Source organism: Notolabrus celidotus, chromosome 18 (assembly GCF_009762535.1).
Source record: "Notolabrus celidotus isolate fNotCel1 chromosome 18, fNotCel1.pri, whole genome shotgun sequence".
NCBI classification, from domain to species: Eukaryota; Metazoa; Chordata; class Actinopteri; order Labriformes; family Labridae; genus Notolabrus; species Notolabrus celidotus.
The window spans coordinates 17,994,342-18,014,812 of record NC_048289.1 but is presented as its reverse complement, the minus strand read 5'-3'; the positions used below and the strand labels follow the sequence as shown (position 1 = coordinate 18,014,812).

At 39.3% G+C, this 20,471-nt stretch overlaps 2 protein-coding genes across 4 annotated transcripts in view; one reads left to right on the top strand and one right to left on the bottom strand.

Annotated features, from left to right (window-relative positions):
* The window catches only part of nrg3b (neuregulin 3b), a 554,663-nt gene that overhangs the window by 17,078 nt on the left and 517,114 nt on the right, over window positions 1-20,471 (top strand). The window lies entirely within an intron of this gene.
* Window positions 1-20,471, bottom strand: part of gfra1b (gdnf family receptor alpha 1b) — a 48,079-nt gene that overhangs the window by 10,597 nt on the left and 17,011 nt on the right. The window contains exons 4-9 of one of the 2 annotated variants that reach the window (XM_034708526.1): window positions 14,313-14,405; window positions 9,334-9,512; window positions 8,840-9,012; window positions 6,754-6,863; window positions 2,521-2,655; window positions 480-679 (exon numbers count right to left, since the gene is read on the bottom strand). In XM_034708526.1, the coding sequence (XP_034564417.1) occupies window positions 480-679; window positions 2,521-2,655; window positions 6,754-6,863; window positions 8,840-9,012; window positions 9,334-9,512; window positions 14,313-14,405 (890 nt within the window). The remainder of the gene's footprint in view (window positions 1-479; window positions 680-2,520; window positions 2,656-6,753; window positions 6,864-8,839; window positions 9,013-9,333; window positions 9,513-14,312; window positions 14,406-20,471) is intronic. The other variant, XM_034708527.1, reaches the window with a different exon arrangement.

Below are 20,471 nucleotides of genomic sequence, written 5' to 3'. Positions count from 1 at the left end.
TTTTCATAGTTTTTACGGGTGCCTGGTCGTAATACTGTATTCCCGCCAGACGGTGGCTATAGAGCGTCTTAAAACTGTTTGCTAACCTCATTAAGTAACGGAAGAAGAAGAATCCTAACTACTTTAAATAGTAAAAGAAGAAAATAATGGCTACAGTCGCTGCAATTCTCTCCGTTTCTGAATCTCACACCACTACATGTATTTCCAGAGACTGAGCATGGCTGTGAAATGTCAAAATACACGCCCCGCCGCGTCACAGAAACACCATTGAAAGATCGAGACAGACGCTGTCAGTGCCCGCTACAAACAGCACCTCATCCTGCTGCTGGTTACCGCGACTACCACACAAACGGGCTGTTAACGGGACTCCATCAAAACCTCTCTCTCTACTTTATTATTTTCTTTGGCATTCACTTTCTTATGAAATATTAAATCAGTGTTTCAAGTTAGAACCAGGACTTCACATCTTAAAACATCACCTGTAAGGTCCCACAGATGTGGTATGACGACTCTCCATGTAGATCCAGTTTGGTCATGTCTGTCAGAGAATCCAATACATTACTGGTCCCATCTTTCCCCCTCCGAGTGATACCCGGCTCCAGTACAGTCGGCTGGATCGGGGGTTGGGGTTGCCACACTCCAACATCAGTACCATTTCCAAATGCCTGGATGGCATTACCTGCAAGGACATAGTGTATTTATACAAGGAGAAAGTCAAGTATACAGTGTGACAGATAAAGACGCACAAGTTAGAAACACTGTGTGGAGGCATAAAAGAAGCACCAATGTCAAGACTTGTATTCAAGTGCTGCATGTGATAGTTTCATGTGAAGAGCACTACCCATGAGAATACCCTTTGAGTCCATTTTTTCTTCCTCTTTTCTCTGAAGGCTCCCCATTTAACAAACTAGCAGATGTCTTCTGTCCTTTCTTGGAAATAGGTGCGAGAGGCATGGCCCGAACATTTAGTTTGAGTCTAACTAAAAGCAGCTTATAATTGATACTTTAGATAATTGGCCGGGGAGAGAAATGACTTGACCTTTCTGAAGAGCAGTTTAAAGCAGTGTGTGCTGATAATAGCTATGATTCACGAAGTGAGGTACAAAAGTGAACTTTATAGCTGTCTGGCATTAGAGAACTTCAAAAACAATTGATGTGATTAAATTTTCATATCATTTGGAAGCCATTCAATCTAAGATACCTTTTCATGAACTTAATAGAAAGTGGGCTGGAACTCATTTTTGTATTGATCTGGAGAAAAAAGACATTTATTAAACAAAATTGCTGTCACAGCAATTAAAGAGATGGCAGTTCACTTGGACTACTTTATGTTGGCTGCTGGTTTGATTTAAGAAATCCCAATTATAGTAGTATATCAATGAAAATAACTAATTTAAATCCACAGACATTTCTATTACAACATTCAGAAACACCATGACGTGCTATTCTTAATCAGGCGATTATCTCCCAGATCTTCACAATACATTTGGTCATATGTAAGATATTTTTTCCTTCTTGAACGCTATAAAGATAACTAATCTGGGAATGGAGGGTTACTGAATACCTCTCTTTGCCTTTGTGATTTAAAGAACATATTGTAACAATATTTTAAACAGTTGTGTTGACTGGTGTTACATCCGTTTTTGCTAACTAGATCCAAGCCTTTCTTACCCTAAGGTGTGCATAAACTACACATTACTGCTGCCACACTGTGGAACAGTCTGCCTCTTAATATCAGGACCGCTCAGACTACTGAGAGTTTTAAATCGTTACTGAAAACGCACCTTTTTGCATTGGCTTTTAATACCTGTTGAGCAAGATATCCAACTTTTTATTTTGCTTTTCTTTATTGTGGCTTATCTACAGTACAGCTGATATCTACTCTTTTAAAAAAAAATGTTTTACCTATTTGTTTTTATTGATTGTGTTTTTAAGCTTGTACAGCACTCTGGTCAACTGCAGTTGTTTTAAAATATGCTATATAAATAATGTTTGACTTGACAGTACAAACTATTTTTTGAAATACAGAAGTGAGAAAAAAATGTTGCTAATCTTTTCAGTATCGGCCATAAGGGGTAAGTAATTATCGGTTATCGGCTCAAAAACAGTTTATACTCTGCATTCTTAATTTTTGTTGTTCTGCTTGTTTCATAGACCCTTACTTTAAAATCACCTTAAAGTATTCAAAAACACAGTTTGCTGGTATTTTAACTTTTTCTCATGTCATTCTTTCAACTAGCAGTTTGCTTGTGTCACATGATAGTTGACCTGAAAGGAGTACTTGTAGCAGCCATAAGTATTACTGTTAAGGTTGATGTTATGGAGAGGAAGGTAACCGTTCATTTTTATTGGGTCACTGGTTATGTTATGGAACCAGTGGACTGGCTAGCGGACTGTTAGTATTACATTTTGGGCTGTGTCCAAGCCATATCTCATTCCGGTTTTGGTATTGAAACTTTTCTACTAACCCTCTACAGTCAAAATGTTTTTTTTGCATGTGGGCTGGAGATGAGAACTCACGTAGGCATCGATTGCTGGTGAAAAACTCTGCAAATCTTTCACAGTCTGGTTTGCTGTTCCCACTGCTGCTGCAGTCGCACCACGGTGACAGGCTGATACCAAGTGATCGCACGTAATTCGGTGTCATCACTGTACCTGTGGCATAAAAGAAAAGAAGAAGAATGCTAGTCTTTGGGAAAAGTGGTCCCATTTTCAAAGTGGAAAACCCTTATAGGTTGAATTTCTTGGGAGTGGTGCATGCAAACACTTGTGTCCTGATAACCAAATACATTTCAACATACTTTTTTGAGAAATATTGGCAATATTAGAACATTTTGGCACAACAATAATGCATCAAACAAAACAACAAACAGCTCCATGTTTAAAGTGATTATTCATTCTGGACTGGTGAATGTAAACCATCATGAAATAAGCCAACTAAACTTGTGCTGAAGAACACTGCTGTACCCAACCATCAAGAAAATAGCATCAAGCATAAAATGAAGCAACTAACCAAAAAAATCACAAATGCTTTCCCTCTTTTATTTTGGTTTCTTCAGGTTTGTAAAATGTATGCTTTTGTCTCTATTCTGAGCATCATACTGTTTCCATCAGACACTTACTTTTAAACCTCTTCACACTGATATATGACATTCAAGGCAAGCGGCAACCTCCAGTCTAAAAATATGAGTCCAATGTGGAAGTGCTAAAAACTGCAGAAGAAGGCCTCTGGAAGAACCGGAAACCACATACACACCAATTCAAAAAAGCCGATCTTTACAGCAGAAATAAACATGTTTACAGCCTGGTACAAAAGACGAGTGTAGTCTGGATAGCTCATTTCTCGATCGGCACACACTGTGAGGGGGGTGAATTTTTTTCTAACGGGGCAATTTCGAAGCTATTGAGATTACGAGTCTTCCAATGAGAGGCACAGCTGACTTGATTGACAGGCGGGAACACTGTAGCTGTTGGCTAGGAGGCTCAAAGCCCGCCTCTTTACGTCACAATCACTCCACAGCAGCAATATGGCTGCCGCCACCGATTGGCCTCAAAACAGCGCTTCAGAAACAGATGAGTGACGTCATGGATCCCACGTCCATATTTTATACAGTCTATGATTCAAGGTCAGCCAGCGTCCCGGATCTTATTCAACAGAGTTAAGTGTTGTTTATAGTGTTTCTCATTCTGCTGCTGCTCACCACCCATTGGGAGTCAGTTCCTTTCTTAAAGTAACTGAATTAAATTGTTCCCTCTCAGGTTCAATAGGGTTGAGTCAGCTCGTACTTATTAGCTGTGCGAGTTCATTCAGCGATCTAAGCACAGACAGAGATGAGTGGTTAAACCAATGGGGGGCCCATTAGAGGGTGTAACCTGTGTGAAGCAGAATGTGAACACTGTAAATTAAAACGTCCGCCTGTTGAGTTGGCAATTGGTCACTTTTGCCCTGCATTCAAATCTCATTACTAAAACTCAGTGGGACATTGTTTCCCCTTTCTAGATAATGAAACCTGCTGATGGAATAAAGACTGAACAAAGGGAAACAAGCTTTTCATTCTGCACGTAGCTATGATGTATTAACTGTGATGTCATGTACGCCCCACAGAGTTACAATATGTTAAATCTGATCCCATCTGTGTTGCTGTCAAGGTGATTGGTGCATTCTGCTTTCCAAGAAACATCTGTAATTTAACTACAGCTCTAACTTCAAGAATTAAGCATATATACCTACTAAATAAAATGGGTATAATAAACACAAATAAGAAAGCTGTGAATGTGTCAAAATAACAAAAATGGTCCCCTTCTTTAAGTTTGGTTCTGGTTCTGTTTGCTTGAGTTGGTTCTGGTTCTGTTTGCTTGAGTTTGGTTCTGGTTCTGGTTCTGTTTGCTGAACCCTAACCCCAATCATAACCCCAACCTTAACCCTAATCAAAACCCTAACCCTAACCCTAGCCAAAACCCTAACCCTAATCATAACCCTAACCCTAAGAAGGGGACAAAAATGGTCTGCTTGTTTAATGTCAAATTTGTTTTCAATAATAAGACACTTTTAAAACTTTTTATTCTCACTGAAACAGAGGGAAACATCCCATAAACCAGTGTGAATAATATACCAGTATAAAATGCATGGGGCGCTGGTGGCCTAGCGGTCCACATACAGAGGTTATAGTCCTTGTCACAGGGGTCGCCAGATCGACTCCCGGCCGTGACCATTTCCTGCACGTCTTCCACCACCCTCTACTCCCCATGTTTCCTGTCTCGCAAAAAGTCCAAAAATCTAACATAAAAAAATAAAAATACTTTCATTGTGTTGTGATATTTTGCTCAGAAGATAGTGCAATACTAGCCAAAGCTTCACCAAAGACACGCCGTTCATTGTGAAATGTAAGCAGCTGCCTTGCTGGGATACATATGGGCATTGAGCAGACTGGCAGCACCACTTTTTCCCCACTTTTCCCCACATTAGGTTAAAGAAAATGGTTGTGTACTATTAAGCAGATTCATCTTATGGAGTGCGGGTTTTATTGAAAACACTCCTCAATTTTAGAAAAGTGGGCAGCGGAGGTGGGTGCAGCAGTTTCAGCCAATTGATCGCGGACAGTTGGTTCATACGAGTGACGTTCTGGAGCAACTTACTTTCTTGTTGTTGAAACCGAAATTTAAATGCGATTGACCAAGTAATCTAAAGGTGAAACACTAAAAACGGACAATTTGAGCACCATATCTTTAACACAGCTAAACACAGGACCATAAGTGTCAACAAGCTATATTGCTGCTGTGGAGTGATTGTGACGTAAAGAGGCAGGCTTTGAGCCTCCTAGCCAACGGCTACAGTGTTCCAGCCTGTCGATCAAGTCAACTGTGCCTCTCATTGGAAGACTCATAATCTTAATATCTTCTAAAGGGCAGCGTTAGAAAAAAATTCAGCCCCAACAGTGTGTGCCGATCGAGAAATGAGCTATCCATACTACACTCGTCTTTTGTACCAGGATGTAAACATGTTTATTTCTGCTGTAAAGATCGTCTTTTTTGAATCGGTGTGCATGTGGTTTCCGGTTCTTCCGGAGCCAGCCATTGGACTCATATTTTCAGACCGGAGGTTGCCGCTTGGTGTTAACCAGAGATACAGCCCAGCCTAGTGGTTGATGGCTGCACTGCAACACATCCTATGAGCGGCATTACAGGCCTACGATGATAAATACACTAATAATGCTTTCAATCGACTGGTACTTCTTGTGCTGATTTGCGAGGGTGACAACTTTGGGCTTGCAAATATTTTCATCCACCAAAGTTTGGGAACTGCTGCTTCAACTAAAACATTTGTGTGTTTTGACCTGACCACAGACTGAATTGGTAATGAGAGCCCTGGACCTCCTTGTGGTTTTGGCACAATACCTAAATGGAACACTTCATTCCCTCCTAATGTTGTTTGTGAATATAATAGAAGCACAGATAAATGTGTCATCACAACTGCTGTAATCAGGGGAGCAGTTAAGTAATATAAAAACAATCTCTGGGAGATGTTGGTTAAACAGCCTGTGGGTTCACATGGAGGCTTGAAAAGGAACAGTGATTGTTTAATAATGTCATTTATAATAAAGAGCTGTGTGGTATGTTATTGTTGAATAATTACGTCTGCATGGCTTATATCATATTTTAGAATGTACTCCCCTTACTTTATATTCAAGATAAAAGAACACCTGCCATAACTTGTTGATGGAGGTGTCCATTTTTATTGAAAAGTTTCTGGCCATGCAAATTATTCAACCCTACTTTAATGACATAAGAAGTCCTCATGGCTTTGGAATGACTGCGTTGTTGGAAAAAAGAATTGTCTTCTTTAAGACATAAGAAGAAAACATCTGATTTATTTGAATCACTTCTGTTTTCTCTTGATTCAGAGAAATGGTCTGATTCATCCTTAAGCTTCACCTCTTATTAATGCGACACAAACAGAAAGAAAACGACTAAAATCAAGATTAGAAAACAGACTAACTTGATGGCTTGAAGATTGATTGGCAGATGATTTTAATGCTAAAAAAGAAGCATGCTTGTGAGTTTCTTAAACTCTAGGACATTTCCTTATTTACTTGGGTTGCTGCAAGTTCATCTAATTAAATTTCATAGCTTACTGAGCAGCAACACATCACCAACCGTATCATAACAGACAGCATTAAAATTCCTGGATGTAGTTATTTATACATTCTGGCAAAATCTGACCCCAGTTTTTTGAAAGGCCTCCTAATGACTCACCAATAAGACCCGAGTAGGACAGCAGACAGTCGGCGTAGTTCTCCCTCAGACAGCCGGATATGGAGCGAGCTTCAGGCTGACATGCACTGATGAAGTCTGCCAGCCTTGACCTAAAAACAACACAGATACAAATTAAAGATGCTAATTTCCTGATGCTGTTATTTGATAAAATCGTATTCTAGACTTGGGGCTAAGCACCAGCTTGCACTATTGTCTGCTGCCTATTTTTTTGTTCCTAGTTTAAATTAAAAAAAGCTTAGCTGCGTCTAAAGAGGGTGATACCAGCAACCTCATGAAACACAAGTTAAACATACTAAAGATATCAAGCAGTGTATCTAATGCTAACACCATCGTGAGCATCGACAGTGCAGCCTCTGACTCCGGGTGGCTATATCTGTGAGATTGGCCAAATTAAAATTGCAGGGACAACCATGGACTGTATACTGAATGGGCATAGTCTCTGTGACGTCATCTGAAAAATTCACCCCCCTACATTGTGTGCCGATTGAGGAATGAGCTATTCAGACTAAAGATTTTTTTTGTATGAGGCTGTAAACATGTTTATTTCTGCAATAAAGATTGTCTTTTTTGAATTGGCCTCAAGCGGACACTTGAGAAACTGCTGTTTTTAACACTTTCGTATTGGCTTCAATTCTTGCGGCCGGAGGTTGCCGCTTGGGTAAAACACATTACAAATAGTTATTAAATCGCTATTGTGAACTGGCTTCGGTTGCTAGCACTTCTTATAAATGTTCCGATAGACACCATCTGTCAAGCAGCAGCCCTAGCTCCATATGTGGTGGGAAACTTGAGCAGAAGTCAGACACCCATTCTCCATCCCTAAACAAGGGGAAAATGACTTGGGGGGGAAACACGCAGGATGACAACATATTTTTTAGGGATGCACCGAAATGAAAATTCTTGACCAAAACCGAACACCAAAAATGAGGAAACCAAGGCCGAAAACTGAAACACTGAAATAAATCATTATGCTAATTATTAGTAGGGAGACCGTGGACAGTTGTAACAGGGGTCAGTTGTAACACTTGCACTTGCTCCAATCAGGAACATGTTAGGAATCACCTGATTCACTCTGCACATGCTCAGTTTGGTTGAAGCTAGTCTGTTCTCCTTCTCCTGCGCTTCTCCATCTCCAAGCGGGTTCTCCGCATCCATCGCGGCCTGGATCATTTCTTGCGTGCGCTGCTTTATTCACACATCCAAGTAATGATCTTTATAACGTGGATCAAGTACAGTTGTGATGAAGTGCAGAGGACCCGAATAGATCTCAGTGAAACGTGTGCTGACAGACTCTAAGAGTGTACTTTTCATTGTTTTCACTCCGTGGTCCGTCTCTTTGCTTAGAAGACGCTTATTGCTGCGATTAAAGGAATAACGGATACAGACATGTTGGTCCTTATCCAGACAAGCGTGTACTTGCTGCGGTTTTCGCTTGCGTCATCACAACATTCTGATTCGGCCGTGTTGTTCCGGTGATAAAAGTATTTCACCGAATTTTCGGTGCATCCCTAATTTTTTGGGGTGATTATTAATTTCTTGTGTTTAGGCTAAGCTTCTGCAGTGTGGCAAATTAACTGTAATGGAAAAATGAAAATTCACTGAAGAGGGTCATAGTGAGAGGAAACCCATTATTTGTTTTCAATGTAAAGAAAAACTTCAATTTGTGGAGATGTTGATGGAAATTTGAAAAGTCATAGCCACACTAAAAGTCATGCAGGAGAGACCAAACTCCTCATAGACATAAAATTAGACTTGCAATTTCCTGTCAGTTAAGGTCATGAATGTTTATTTTTCAGATTAAATAGAAGCTAGTATTTCTTCAAATACACCATAAGAAATACCACAGAGGCTTTATCTGACGTGTGCTGCATTGAAAATGGACTTGCTTCAGATAAAAGAGGAGACAAAGTAATTCTACCATATGCATTTTAAGCAAATGAAGACCAACATAAAGAACGTAAATGTGTAGTTTTGTTTTTGTTTGCAGGCAAAACCAGCAGAAGAACAGAGAAAATTAGACTGCACATGATGAAATTAAATTGGATCCCTCTGTGGCTTCTTGTACCTGCAGATGTAGTTGGTCTTGCATGTGTTCTGAAGAGACAGACAGTTCGGTTTGTCTTTATCCTCATAGGAGCAGATTGGTACGATGGTTTGTCGTCTGCGTTCTGCACATGCTGTCTGATCTCCAGCTGGACATGAGCAGAACAGCATCCCATAACTGTATTTGGTTGGAACCTTGAAGTTGGAGGGAAACACACGTAGAATTATTCTAATTCAATTTAACATGAGTACCTGAGTCTCTCACTATATCTGGTGCAAACTAAAATACTAAATGACCATAATGGTTTTGGCTTCCTTGCAATATAAATAGAAGCTTTTAATGAAGTGTTATGTTATGATTTTAACAGTGAGGTTGGATTAAGGTGAAATAGATTGCAAATAAACTATAATTTTTTCTCTGAAATTTGACACCTGGTGTTTATTCCAGTTAAAGCAGGAACTACAAAATCAGACATGAAATTAAAGCTGCAAATAGCACTTTAAATATACACTTACCTTGTCAAAGAACTGTCGCAGGGCTTTGTGGCACTTTCGTTTGTTGCAGACCTCAGAAGCAGACACCCTGCTGGTACAGGGGTTGATGTAAGCCGAGCGATATTTCTTGCATGTGTCATTCAGGTTACACGCCTTTGCAGCATTCAGACAGTTGTTCTCCTTTGTGGATGCGGGCTCAGCTAAAAGAGAAGAAAGACACATCATTTAGGATTTTCTCGTGCAACATTTATTGCCTTTCTGCAGAGTTGCACAGGCTACAGAGATGTTAAAGCATCATGAATGATCAGCTCCTCCAAATGAGCTGCTGGGAGTGCATTTGATGTGAGACAGATACAAAAATGTAGAAGAATATGTTGAGAGTCAAACATGTTGAGAGAAAAACACAGAGCAGGGCAATATGAGAAATGACTTGTGTATTCATGTAGTTTCTAAAAGGGATATTAAAGCTGTGTTAGCCAGCTCACTGTTGTGACTGTTAGTGTTGTTTTTTAACAGCTGGTAGATTGCAAACTAAATTGTCCTTCTGGGATTAATAAAGTTCTCTGAATCTGAAATTTTGAGTTTTGATCTATAAAGGTTGCCAAAAAAATTGACTTTACTTATTTTTTGATATATGCTAAAAAGCGTATCATAATTCATTACTCTATGCTTTTTGTTTTGTGAAATAATGAAGTTTGGTCAGTAAAAGGGAAAAAGTTGAGTTTATAAAATTTCCAAAAGTCAAAACCCATTTGTTAAACCAGTAGTCCAAACCCAAAGACTCTTCTTCTCCTATCATAAATGACAAAAAGTATCAGCAAATCCAAGTTATAAGGAAGCTGGAGCTACTGAATATTTATTTATTTTTTAACTGTTTTACATTTTTCACTGCATGACACACACTTTCCAAATTACTTACCAGCTATATAATGAAGAGTGAAAAAAAAAAATGTATTTATATATATATCTTTTATTTCTTTACCTGAAATATACCAATATGTTGTTGAACTTGAAAACCTTTTTGCAACAGTTGTTTCTAAAGCTAATTCAAAGCTGTTCTTTTGCATATGTAAATTATCTGGGTCCTTTTCTTGGCACTTAAAAACATCTGTTATCTGTATTCTCTCCGAAAATAACCTCATGCATTTCTTTTTATTTGAGGGGACAAATTTTCCTCTACCTCAGTTACCTTTAGTAATTTGGTCATACATTTTCCGCCCACTCTCTCACTGTCAGATGAAGCACTCAGGTATGAGCTCTGACTGTTAACATTAAACAGGATGCAACATTATCACAAGTCATAACCATAGACTGTAAAAAATATGGACGTAGTATCCGTGACGTCACCCATCTGTTCCTGAGAGCTGTTTTGAAGCAAATCGACAGCGGGAGCCATATTGGTAATGCGGAACTCAACTAGGCAGAGTGTGACGTAGTGTGAGTCTCTTAGCCAATGGCTGTGTGTTCCCGACCGGGAGTCACGTCAGTCATGTCCTTATTTGGGCAAAACTCATAATCTTAATATCTTCTTAACCGTCACGTTAGAAAAAAATTCACCCCCCGTACAGTGTATGCCATTAGAGAGATTAGCGTTGTAGGGCCAAGCCGTTTTTTGAACCAGGCTGTAAACATGTTTATTAATGCTACAAAGATCGTCTTTTTCCCATTCATATCTATGTGGTTTCCGGTGTTTCTGCAGCCAGCCTCAAGCGGATTTTCGATGTATTGCAGTTTATATCACTTCCGCATTGGCTTCATCGTTTGAGACCGGAGTTTGCCGCTTGGTCATAACAAAAGTTAACTAGTGGTCCAGAGGACTGAACTATCTGATTAAGGACATCTACTTCTGTAGAAGTGTGTAGAACCTGTGATATGTAATATTTTCACATGTTCACTGGTTTACTGCCCTGCTAAATGCTTCTGCAGCACACTGCTCCGTGTTCCTCTCTCGCCTGTCTGTGCAGACGGTCCGATCGTCACTTTTGAATGAAACCAACTTAATAGAGAGGAGGAGTGGGTTCCTATACGGATTGACTGAACAGCACATGCATTACCCAAGGGGTTGATAACCCCTTCTTTAATTAAAATTTCAGCAAAAACATATTGTGCCTCCCTCATGGTTGCATTACTAAAAGCTACATCTAACTGGAAAAAAGTATCAAATCCAAGAAACACAAGATGGTGCAGGCCAAATGATTTCATTTTTCATTCCATATATTCAGACTTCATTTCATATATTCAGACTTTTATTCCATATATTCAGACTTTTATTCCATATGTTTAGACTTTGATTCAATATATATTTATTTCCTGAACGGCTTGCCATATTGAACGGCTTGCAATATATATATTTTTTAAATCATATTTTGGTAGATAAATGACTGAAAAGATTATGCTTGTTATGCTCGTTATGAGAATATGTCAAAATATGGCCAGTAATCTTTGGATCAGTTACCATAGATTTTTTTGAAGTGTAAGCTGGCAGCAGTTGTTTTCTGGATGGGTTCTGCGATTATTTAGCATCCACAGCCAAGAAAAACAACTCCAGAAATTTCACATCTCAATTCTGTCCAGAGTCCTCAGCATCTCTCTGGTGAACCAGTAAACACTCTGTTATGTAGCTATGGAAGGTAAATTAAAGCTGTTGTGCCACTAAAAACCAAAACAATGAGAAGCCAGTATTTATCACAGGGTCATAGCCAGAGTGTTGTCAAAAAATATCCATTAGATATCCTTTCATTTAATAAACCCAGCCTCCAGTTTTTATACTTGATTTGTAAAATGCAACCAACAGAGAGCAACTCTATGAGAGCATTGAACCCTACTGAACTAAATAATGCTTTTATTTGCAAACAAAGCATTATATAAATCATGTGAATATAGCATTTTTGTTTTGGAATGCATTCATTATCACACCAATTTGTTGCATGAGTTGCTCCATTAGTAGTAGTTACTTTGTTTCAAGTTTGAACCCTGAGTTCTCTGTATAAAAGGTGCACTTCAGGTTATTATTGTATCCTGCTCTCAGGCCTCATTAGCTCTGGTAGCTATGATTAAAGCAGAACAACAGAAAGCCACAGACACAACAAAATGACACCACATCTCTCCCAAGTACCTCAGTACCTGATGATAAGTAGAGCTGTTCTGATACTTTCCCTCTTGATACCTCTTACTTTATCTACACTTGAGTTTTGGCTGATACTGACTACTCTTTGAGTAGTGCTCTTTTAGTGCAATATAGAAATATAACACTGATTATTGATGATCTGCTCACTTTAACTTATTATACAATCTATGCTAGAGTTACACTGGTGGTTGACTGATATTGGTTTTTCAGGGCCGATACGAGAGTTCATGAGACCAATAATTGACATCCGGAACCGATATCTATTTATTAGGGATGCACCGAAATGAAAATTCTTGGCCGAAACCGAAAATTAGGAAACCAAGGCCGAAAACCGAAACAATGAAATAAATTATTAAATGCTCCATTTTAATGCTTCAAAGAATAGACATGCCTATTTATGTATTTATTGATTCCTTCATTAATTAGTTCATTTGTTTATTTATTTTTTCATTTGTTTGTGATTCATTCATAATTTTCCTTTTTATATCGTTGATTCTTTAGGTAATGATATTTTGCGGCATTACAAAATGAAAAGAGCTCACACGTGAAAATATGTTACATCACTGTGACCCCCATCAAACAAGTCTGCAATGCAACACTATACTCATGTCTGAGCCCGAGACAACAGAAAGAGGATTTTATAATCCTCTTTGTGTTCAGAACTCAGGACTTTGTAGCTTCTTACTAAATCTGTATTATCTGAATTTCCGTTTCCTCTCCTCCCCTGTTAATATAATTTGCACATCTACAGGTACTTTATTTTCTGTCTGAAGTTATTGCAGCTGACAACATGCTGCTTCCTGTTACAGCCCTTTGAAAGAAAAGTTTTTGGAATACATAACATGAGGGGACTTTTATTGGTAAAAGTTTTTTTTGGAAATGAAATATTTATCTTTGAGGTGGCTTAACTATATTTAACGGCGGCCGTCGGGAGTTAAAATATGTACAGTTGTTCATTTAGCTTCAAGTCACAGCTACAGTCATCGATCCCACACGTTTCGGACTTTAGAAAACCGAGATTTAACACACTTTGAAGCAGGTAGAGACGTGGTAACCGATGAAAATCCCTGCATCGCGTGTTGCAGCTGCTGCAGCTGATAAGCAGCTCTGCTCTGTGTCACAGAGGCTAACACGGAGAGGAGGAGGGTCCGATCTATGTTGTCTGTCACATATCACTCTGCTACGCTACTTTGTTCACCTGCCACTTCACTTATATCACACATACACATAGTTGGCCTAGTTAGCAGTGCGTCACCACAACATTCTGTTTCGACCGTGTTGTTTTGATGATAAGTGTTTCGGCCGAAAACCGAAAATGCACTTTTAGGCAATTTCCGGCCCAAAATTTTCGGTGCATCCCTACTATTTATGAAAAACTTTCTGTCAGTATTTCGAATTTTACAAACTCCAATGCAAGTCTTTGTTCCAATACCTTTCAACAAATAAAGAGTATCGTCCTCAATAATCGGACAAGGCTGATAATCAGTCGACCCCTAATTCATAGTATAACCAAAAAGTGAATACACTGGTACTTGCTCAGACTATTATACCTGTATTGAGTTACATAAACAGACCTACCCTTCCAAGCCTCACTCCTCACCTCACATGGCACTGTATGGCCAACACAACGACTCTCTCATCTCCATTTCCTCATTTGTTGTACTTGAAGTCCCTCCTGCTCGACTGACTTCTGCACGGTAACACAAACTGTATCCTCAGCATCGACACGGACGAGTGAATTCAGTAATTCTGCCTTTTGAGGTGGAATTGAAGCTCACTGCTCTCTTGCATGCACCACAGAATGAGCCATGATTAAATCTGAATACATTCTTGAACCTTGGGTTAATCACATATTACAAAACCCATTACTTACATCTGACAAGTGCCTGGAGATGTGGGCTGTGATCCTTCAGTGGCTGTTTGTAGCTCTTGGACCGAAGGTGTGACAGCTTTACTTCAATTACTGCTACACAAAGGATAATGCTTACTTCACTTTTTTATCAGTTTCACAAGATTATTTTACTTTGAAGACTTCATTTAAAACGGTTTTATTCTTGTGTTGTATGTGAAAGTTGGCACTGTGTATCGAAGCATTACTCCCTATAGACGCAACACCCACTGGCAGGGAAGCCTTTTCTGCGTTAAATAAGCTGATACTTGGATTATATCCGTTTTTTCATGAGTTATTGAAGAGACTTCATTTAAGATTTCGGACGTTGTGGATTATGGAAAAGTTCAACACTTAAGGTGCATTTTGACCAAGAGTTCCGGGGTCTTTCAGTCCCCAGAACTACTCTACCCTGAACTAAAAGGTTCCTTGCCCTCCATTGTTGTCTGCGTTTCGACCGCGGGGCAGAGGCCCCGGGTAGATTGTGCAAATCAGACCAGTGATGTATGGAGGAAATAAAAAGTAAATGCACGACACCACCAGACCAGTAGAGGGAAGTAAGTCAAAGACGAATGCCATTCATCACTGATGACACCACAGAAGCAGACAGACAGGCAGGTATCACAACAGTTAGCCTGTTAGCATGAAAGAGACTCAGCTTGCGCTGTTTTAATTGGTGCTATATTTCATCACAGATGGATTCACTGAATCAACACGTGAGAGGAGATAAGCGCGAGTGGTAAAGATGTTTCCACGCTGCTTTAAAATCCTTTTTAACTCAAAAAGCTTTGGCAGAGATCGGCCGGTGTTTTGGATTAAACAACGACCCTGTTAACTACCGACTTTCAGCCGGATGCATCCCTCATAAACGTCTTTGGACGATCATTAAATACTTATCTGATGAGGATATTGAATCTTAAAACTCCCTTTGTGTTTCAGCAGCTGTGTAAACTCCACAAACACTTTTACATTCAGCTGAAGGTCTCCAGTTTACAGGGTCACTTTTTAAAACCGTAACACCGGGAGAGACGCATTTGCAGTGGGCTGACAGAAGACTACTGTTACAAGCTGCTAAATCAAGTGAATCAAAGCTTCTTCTTTTGAAAAGTACACACACATACAAAAAAGATAGAACAGATTAAAGAAAGAGAAATCAAGTGAATCACACGTGTGGGCAGAATAAAAACACTGCGGTTAATCTACCAATCAGACACATTCAGAATTGCAGGCCCTGCTCCCCAAAAGCCCCGGGGCTTTTTGAAAAGTACTACCCCCCTAGCAGGGGCTTTTTAGGGGGGAGATAATCTACCCCTGAACTAAATTTAGACCCTAGTTCCACCTGTCAAAACGCACGTAGTTCCGGGGTAAAGTTCCTCCGGACGAAAAACGCCTTTAGTTAAAATGTCCTAAAAATACAACATCATGTCTTAAAATATTATCACACTTGTTAGTAAAATTCTAGCTTTAGAGATGTTGACACTGGACATGTAACACAAAGCAAAGAGGCCTTGCTCGCCCTGATGGGGTTACTTCACTCTAACAACCCACTCACAATACTCTTGATTCTCAATTCTCCTGATTATTACATGGCTACCTCATTGAGAAATCAATATTTTGCACCATAATGTTGACTCAGGATTGATTTTACGATCTAAAAATGATTATTTTTCTTCAGTTATGAATAGACCATATCAGTAAGGTATAGTAAAGGTCATTGGTGGACAAAGTACACAGTCAAATTTTGTTGCTCTGTCAAATTATTACTTAAGTTAAAATACTGAAGTACTTGCTTTTAGAAATACTTAAGTATTCAAAGTACTTTTTAAAACATCTCAAAAAGTTGTATTTTCACAATACATGAGTGCAGTCAAGAATACATAGGAATACATTCTGTTGTATGTTTATCTAGAAACCTTTATTTTAAATCTCTAAAAACTATACCATGGAATACAAACAGACACTAAGTTACTCCAAGCACAGACAACTTAGTTTGAAATGTTCATCTGGAATGAAACAAATGTTACGTAGCTCAACACGCTTTCTCAGGTTGGACAGTGAATGTTTGTACGTTTGAGCAGAGTGGGAAACAGGGAGAACATTTCAATGATATGTATCATTCTTTATTTCAAAAACCTCTAACACGGGCTGAAGATATGACCATGGGTGCTCAGGTGGAGAATTATAGCCATCATTACCACCTCTAAATGAACTGCCTGATCTGAGTTTTGCTCTGTGTTTGCTCCACGTTCAACCGTGGAGACACACGATATACAGGTACAACTAAACCACTGAGACAAACAGAACTACACAAACACATTTTACTGCCTTAGGGATCAGATTTCAGAAAAGAGAAGGAAATTCATGAGCTGATTCAAAGCAGAAGTAGTGAGTATCTAGAGCACTGATAGAAATGTAGTGGAGTAAAAGTACAATAATTGTCCTTCAAATGTAGTGGAGTAAAAACAATGAGATCCCAAAAAATAATCATCCAGTACTGTACTTCAGTACATTTTTTGAGTATCTCTACTTTACTTGAGTAAATTTACTTTGTTACTGTCCACTGCTGGTTATAGTTATGATTAACTCCGTAGCCCTCTTAAAGCAAGCTAACTTAGCTGTTCTACTTGAATGAAACTGAACATTTCCACTGAATGTGAAGTAAAATAAGTTGAACGGGTCCGTATGAATAAGAACCAAACCTCATGTAGTTTCTCTGCATCGTCACTGTCAGTCTTTGACATTTTCTATTCCATTTATCCGTCCTTAAACAGCACCGAACCTGCTTCAGAGAATCATTAAGCTTTGAATTCATGCATCAAAGTCTGTGATCAGAGTTGCAGCCTTAGCAATGGTCTGTTCTGAGTAGCAAGGGTCTGTTATTCGGAAATAACAGATTATGATGTAATGCTGCTATGTAATGCAATGTAATTATAAAACAAGGATATATTTAAGATCACTTGTGCGTTGTTCTTTGCACAACAATATGAAAGTAATGGTTACTAGAAATCTTTGCTAGCCTTGGTAATCCACCTAATACCCTTCTCTTGGAAAAAAGCCAACCAACTACAAAAAGGTAGTTTTTGAAGAGTAATATACTCAGTTTCACCAAGAATAGCCTATATTTTTTTAGTCAAACCAATATTATTCCAGTTTTGTGTGGCATGAGTGCATGGCCATTACTGCAATCCTATACATCTACATAGAATATCTTGTTCAAGACCTTCAGGCCAAAGAAAAAGAAAACTTTGCTATGTCTTAAGTTGCAAGCCCAGAGCAAGGCCACCATGGTACTATTGATGTAACCCAAGTAATGAGACAATGTGGCAAACATTGGAATCTGACCCTTGACCCCCAACAGGTCGATACAAAAGACCTTTTAAAGGCCCGCCAGTCAGGTAGGGTATAATGAATGTCAAAGGACAGCTTAATTGTGGTGTCCTGGGGGGGTAGGTGCCTCATTATTATACCGCTGCCAATATATTCAGTATTTTTGTTGTTGAACATCCTTTTTTCTTCCTTTTACTGAAGGGGACAAGTCATATTTGTTTTGTTTAAACTTGTGTAAAAAAGGCTATATGGTCTACAGGAATGGGGTTCCCTCTCAAGAACATACCAAGAACCGTGTGACCCTTTATCAATGTGTAATCTCTTCAATGTCTTTTGAGGCAGGCTTTCACTGGCCAATCATCTCTAAAATAAAGAGCACTAAGAGCAGAATTTCCTGGATGGACGCCATACAAAGATAGAGGCGATGATGTCAGATGTAAAAGAGATTCTCCTTGAGATCCTTTTTTTTTGTTGTTGTTGAAGGAGCATGTGTTCATGAAATTGCCCCTTCATCTTTGTGTTCCATGTTAATCCTCCCATGTCCAAGAAAAAACACTGAACAGAGTATTTACATGATGCTGAACAAAACCTCAAGAGCCAGCTTTGTATGATCTAGAGCAGGGGTTCCCAAACTTTTCAGCCCACGTCACCCGAAATATAGGTGCCAAAGACTCGCGACCCCCACTGTCCCTCAAAGTGATTTAATGTGGCTTCATTTAGCTGGTCTGCAGAAATTTAGCCTACCTATATGAACATGTGGCTGTGTTTCCTGTGCTGTTATGAATTAACCTACTGCTACTGATGCTAACGATAATTAACTGTTCACTAACCCTAAACTTAGGAGTCATGTGGCAAAAAGAAAGGCAGAAAACTCATTACATTTTCTATTTTCACTGTTTTATTTCAAGTTTAGCTACTATTGTTGTCTATTTTAGGTAAAATGTTCTATTTTTAGATAATAAAAAAAAAAACATTCTGGAAGACATCTCATGACCCGCATTTGTGCCTCGCGGCCCCCCAGGGGGTCCTGACCCCCACTCTGGGAACCCCTGATCTAGAGGACATATGTATGTAGAGCTCATTAAGAGTAGTATAAACTAATCTGAGGGAATGGATGGATGCAATGGTAGAGACGGCGTCCTACGAGTCTATGCTCTGCAGATTGAAGGGCAACATGGAAAAGCAATCAGTGTCATGGCGGCCCGGACCGGCAGCAAGGCAGGTGCTGCTGGAGTCTGTGCAGCCAGAGTTACATTCAGGACCGAATTCAATAAAAACGGTTTTTGTTACAAAACAAACCCCAAACCTGGTGCCATATCAAGGCAATTTGTTGGAGATTTGGCGTACAGAGGCAGTATGATCGCTTACATCTTTGTTTTGTTGCTGCTCTCGTTGCGTTGCTGCTGCGCCGGCCGAAGCGGCGGCTCTCTGCAGGCCGACTGTGTTGTCTTTGCACAGTGGAGTCATCAAGCCGCATATTCTGAAATCCTGTCTAGTGGAAAGGCCAATATACCAACTCTGTCCCGGGCAGGATCCACAGTGAAATCTTCCCGCCCATACCACAGGCTGATCAGCTACCTGATGATCACAATCCTACTGGCAGGTGACGTTCATTCTAATCCGGGGCCGGTTTGCAATATCGAACAAAAGACGCTGCTGCTGGATTCACCTGAGCTTGTAAATGCTGCTGAAATACACCAAGGATGCGAAAACCGGTACGTAACCTCCAACGCAACCCTGCAAAAAGCCATCTTTAACCCGAGTGACTGTAAACAAACAGAACACTTTAATATAACGACGGTTAAAAGAAAGTTTAATTTCTTCCAACCAGTTAACCAGGCTAAAGTGTTGTGGGACAAGCGAAAAAAGCCGAATGGATTACTTGGCGGACATTTGAACATCAGAAGCATTGCATCAAAGACGGAACAGCTTGAAAGTTTGCTGACTGATTCGAACTTGGACTTTCTTTGCCTCTCAGAAACATGGTTAACTGAGTCATCACCAAGGACTGCTTTTACTATACCTGGGTATCAAGTTTTTAGGAAAGATAGAAAATTAGGGAAAGGAGGAGGAGTTATTTTATATGTCCGAGATCATTTTCGATGTGAAGAAGTACATTTTAATTCTCAGAATGATTTGGAAAGTATTGCTGTCTCTATTGCATTGTCCCCTAGTATGTCTTTTACTGTTGTTGGAATTTACCGACCCCCTAATTCTAACAACATTTTTCATGACAAACTGAAATCATTACTAAAGGAAATCGGTACTAAGGCTGAATTGATTTTGTTAGGCGATTTTAATATAAACTGGGCTGATAGAGCCATCAGGAAAAAACTCAAAAGTATATCAGACCAATATAATCTCTCTCAAATCATTCAAGGCCCAACCAGGATTACACCATCATCACAAACACAGATAGATCTTATTTTTAGTAATAAACCTGAAAGAATTATAAAATCTTTTAATTTGGTAACAGGTATGTCAGATCATAATCTGACTCTAATTGTAAGAAAACTAACTAAAAAACGTTTTTTATATAGACAACAAGGTAAAAGTTTTTTTAATGCTATACCTAAAAATTTAGTCAGCTCATTTGAGGATAAATTAAATCAGTTGGACTGGAATGATGTTCTGCAGTCAGATGACATAGAAAAGGCATCTAACATTATGATGGCCAGGGTCTGTGAAACCAAAAATGAATTTTGTAAAAAGGTCTCACACTCGCATAAAAAATATAATCTACCATGGTTAAATGAGCACCTTTGGAGGTTAATGAAGCAAAGAGATCTAGCATTGAAGACAGCTCTTAAATCTGGA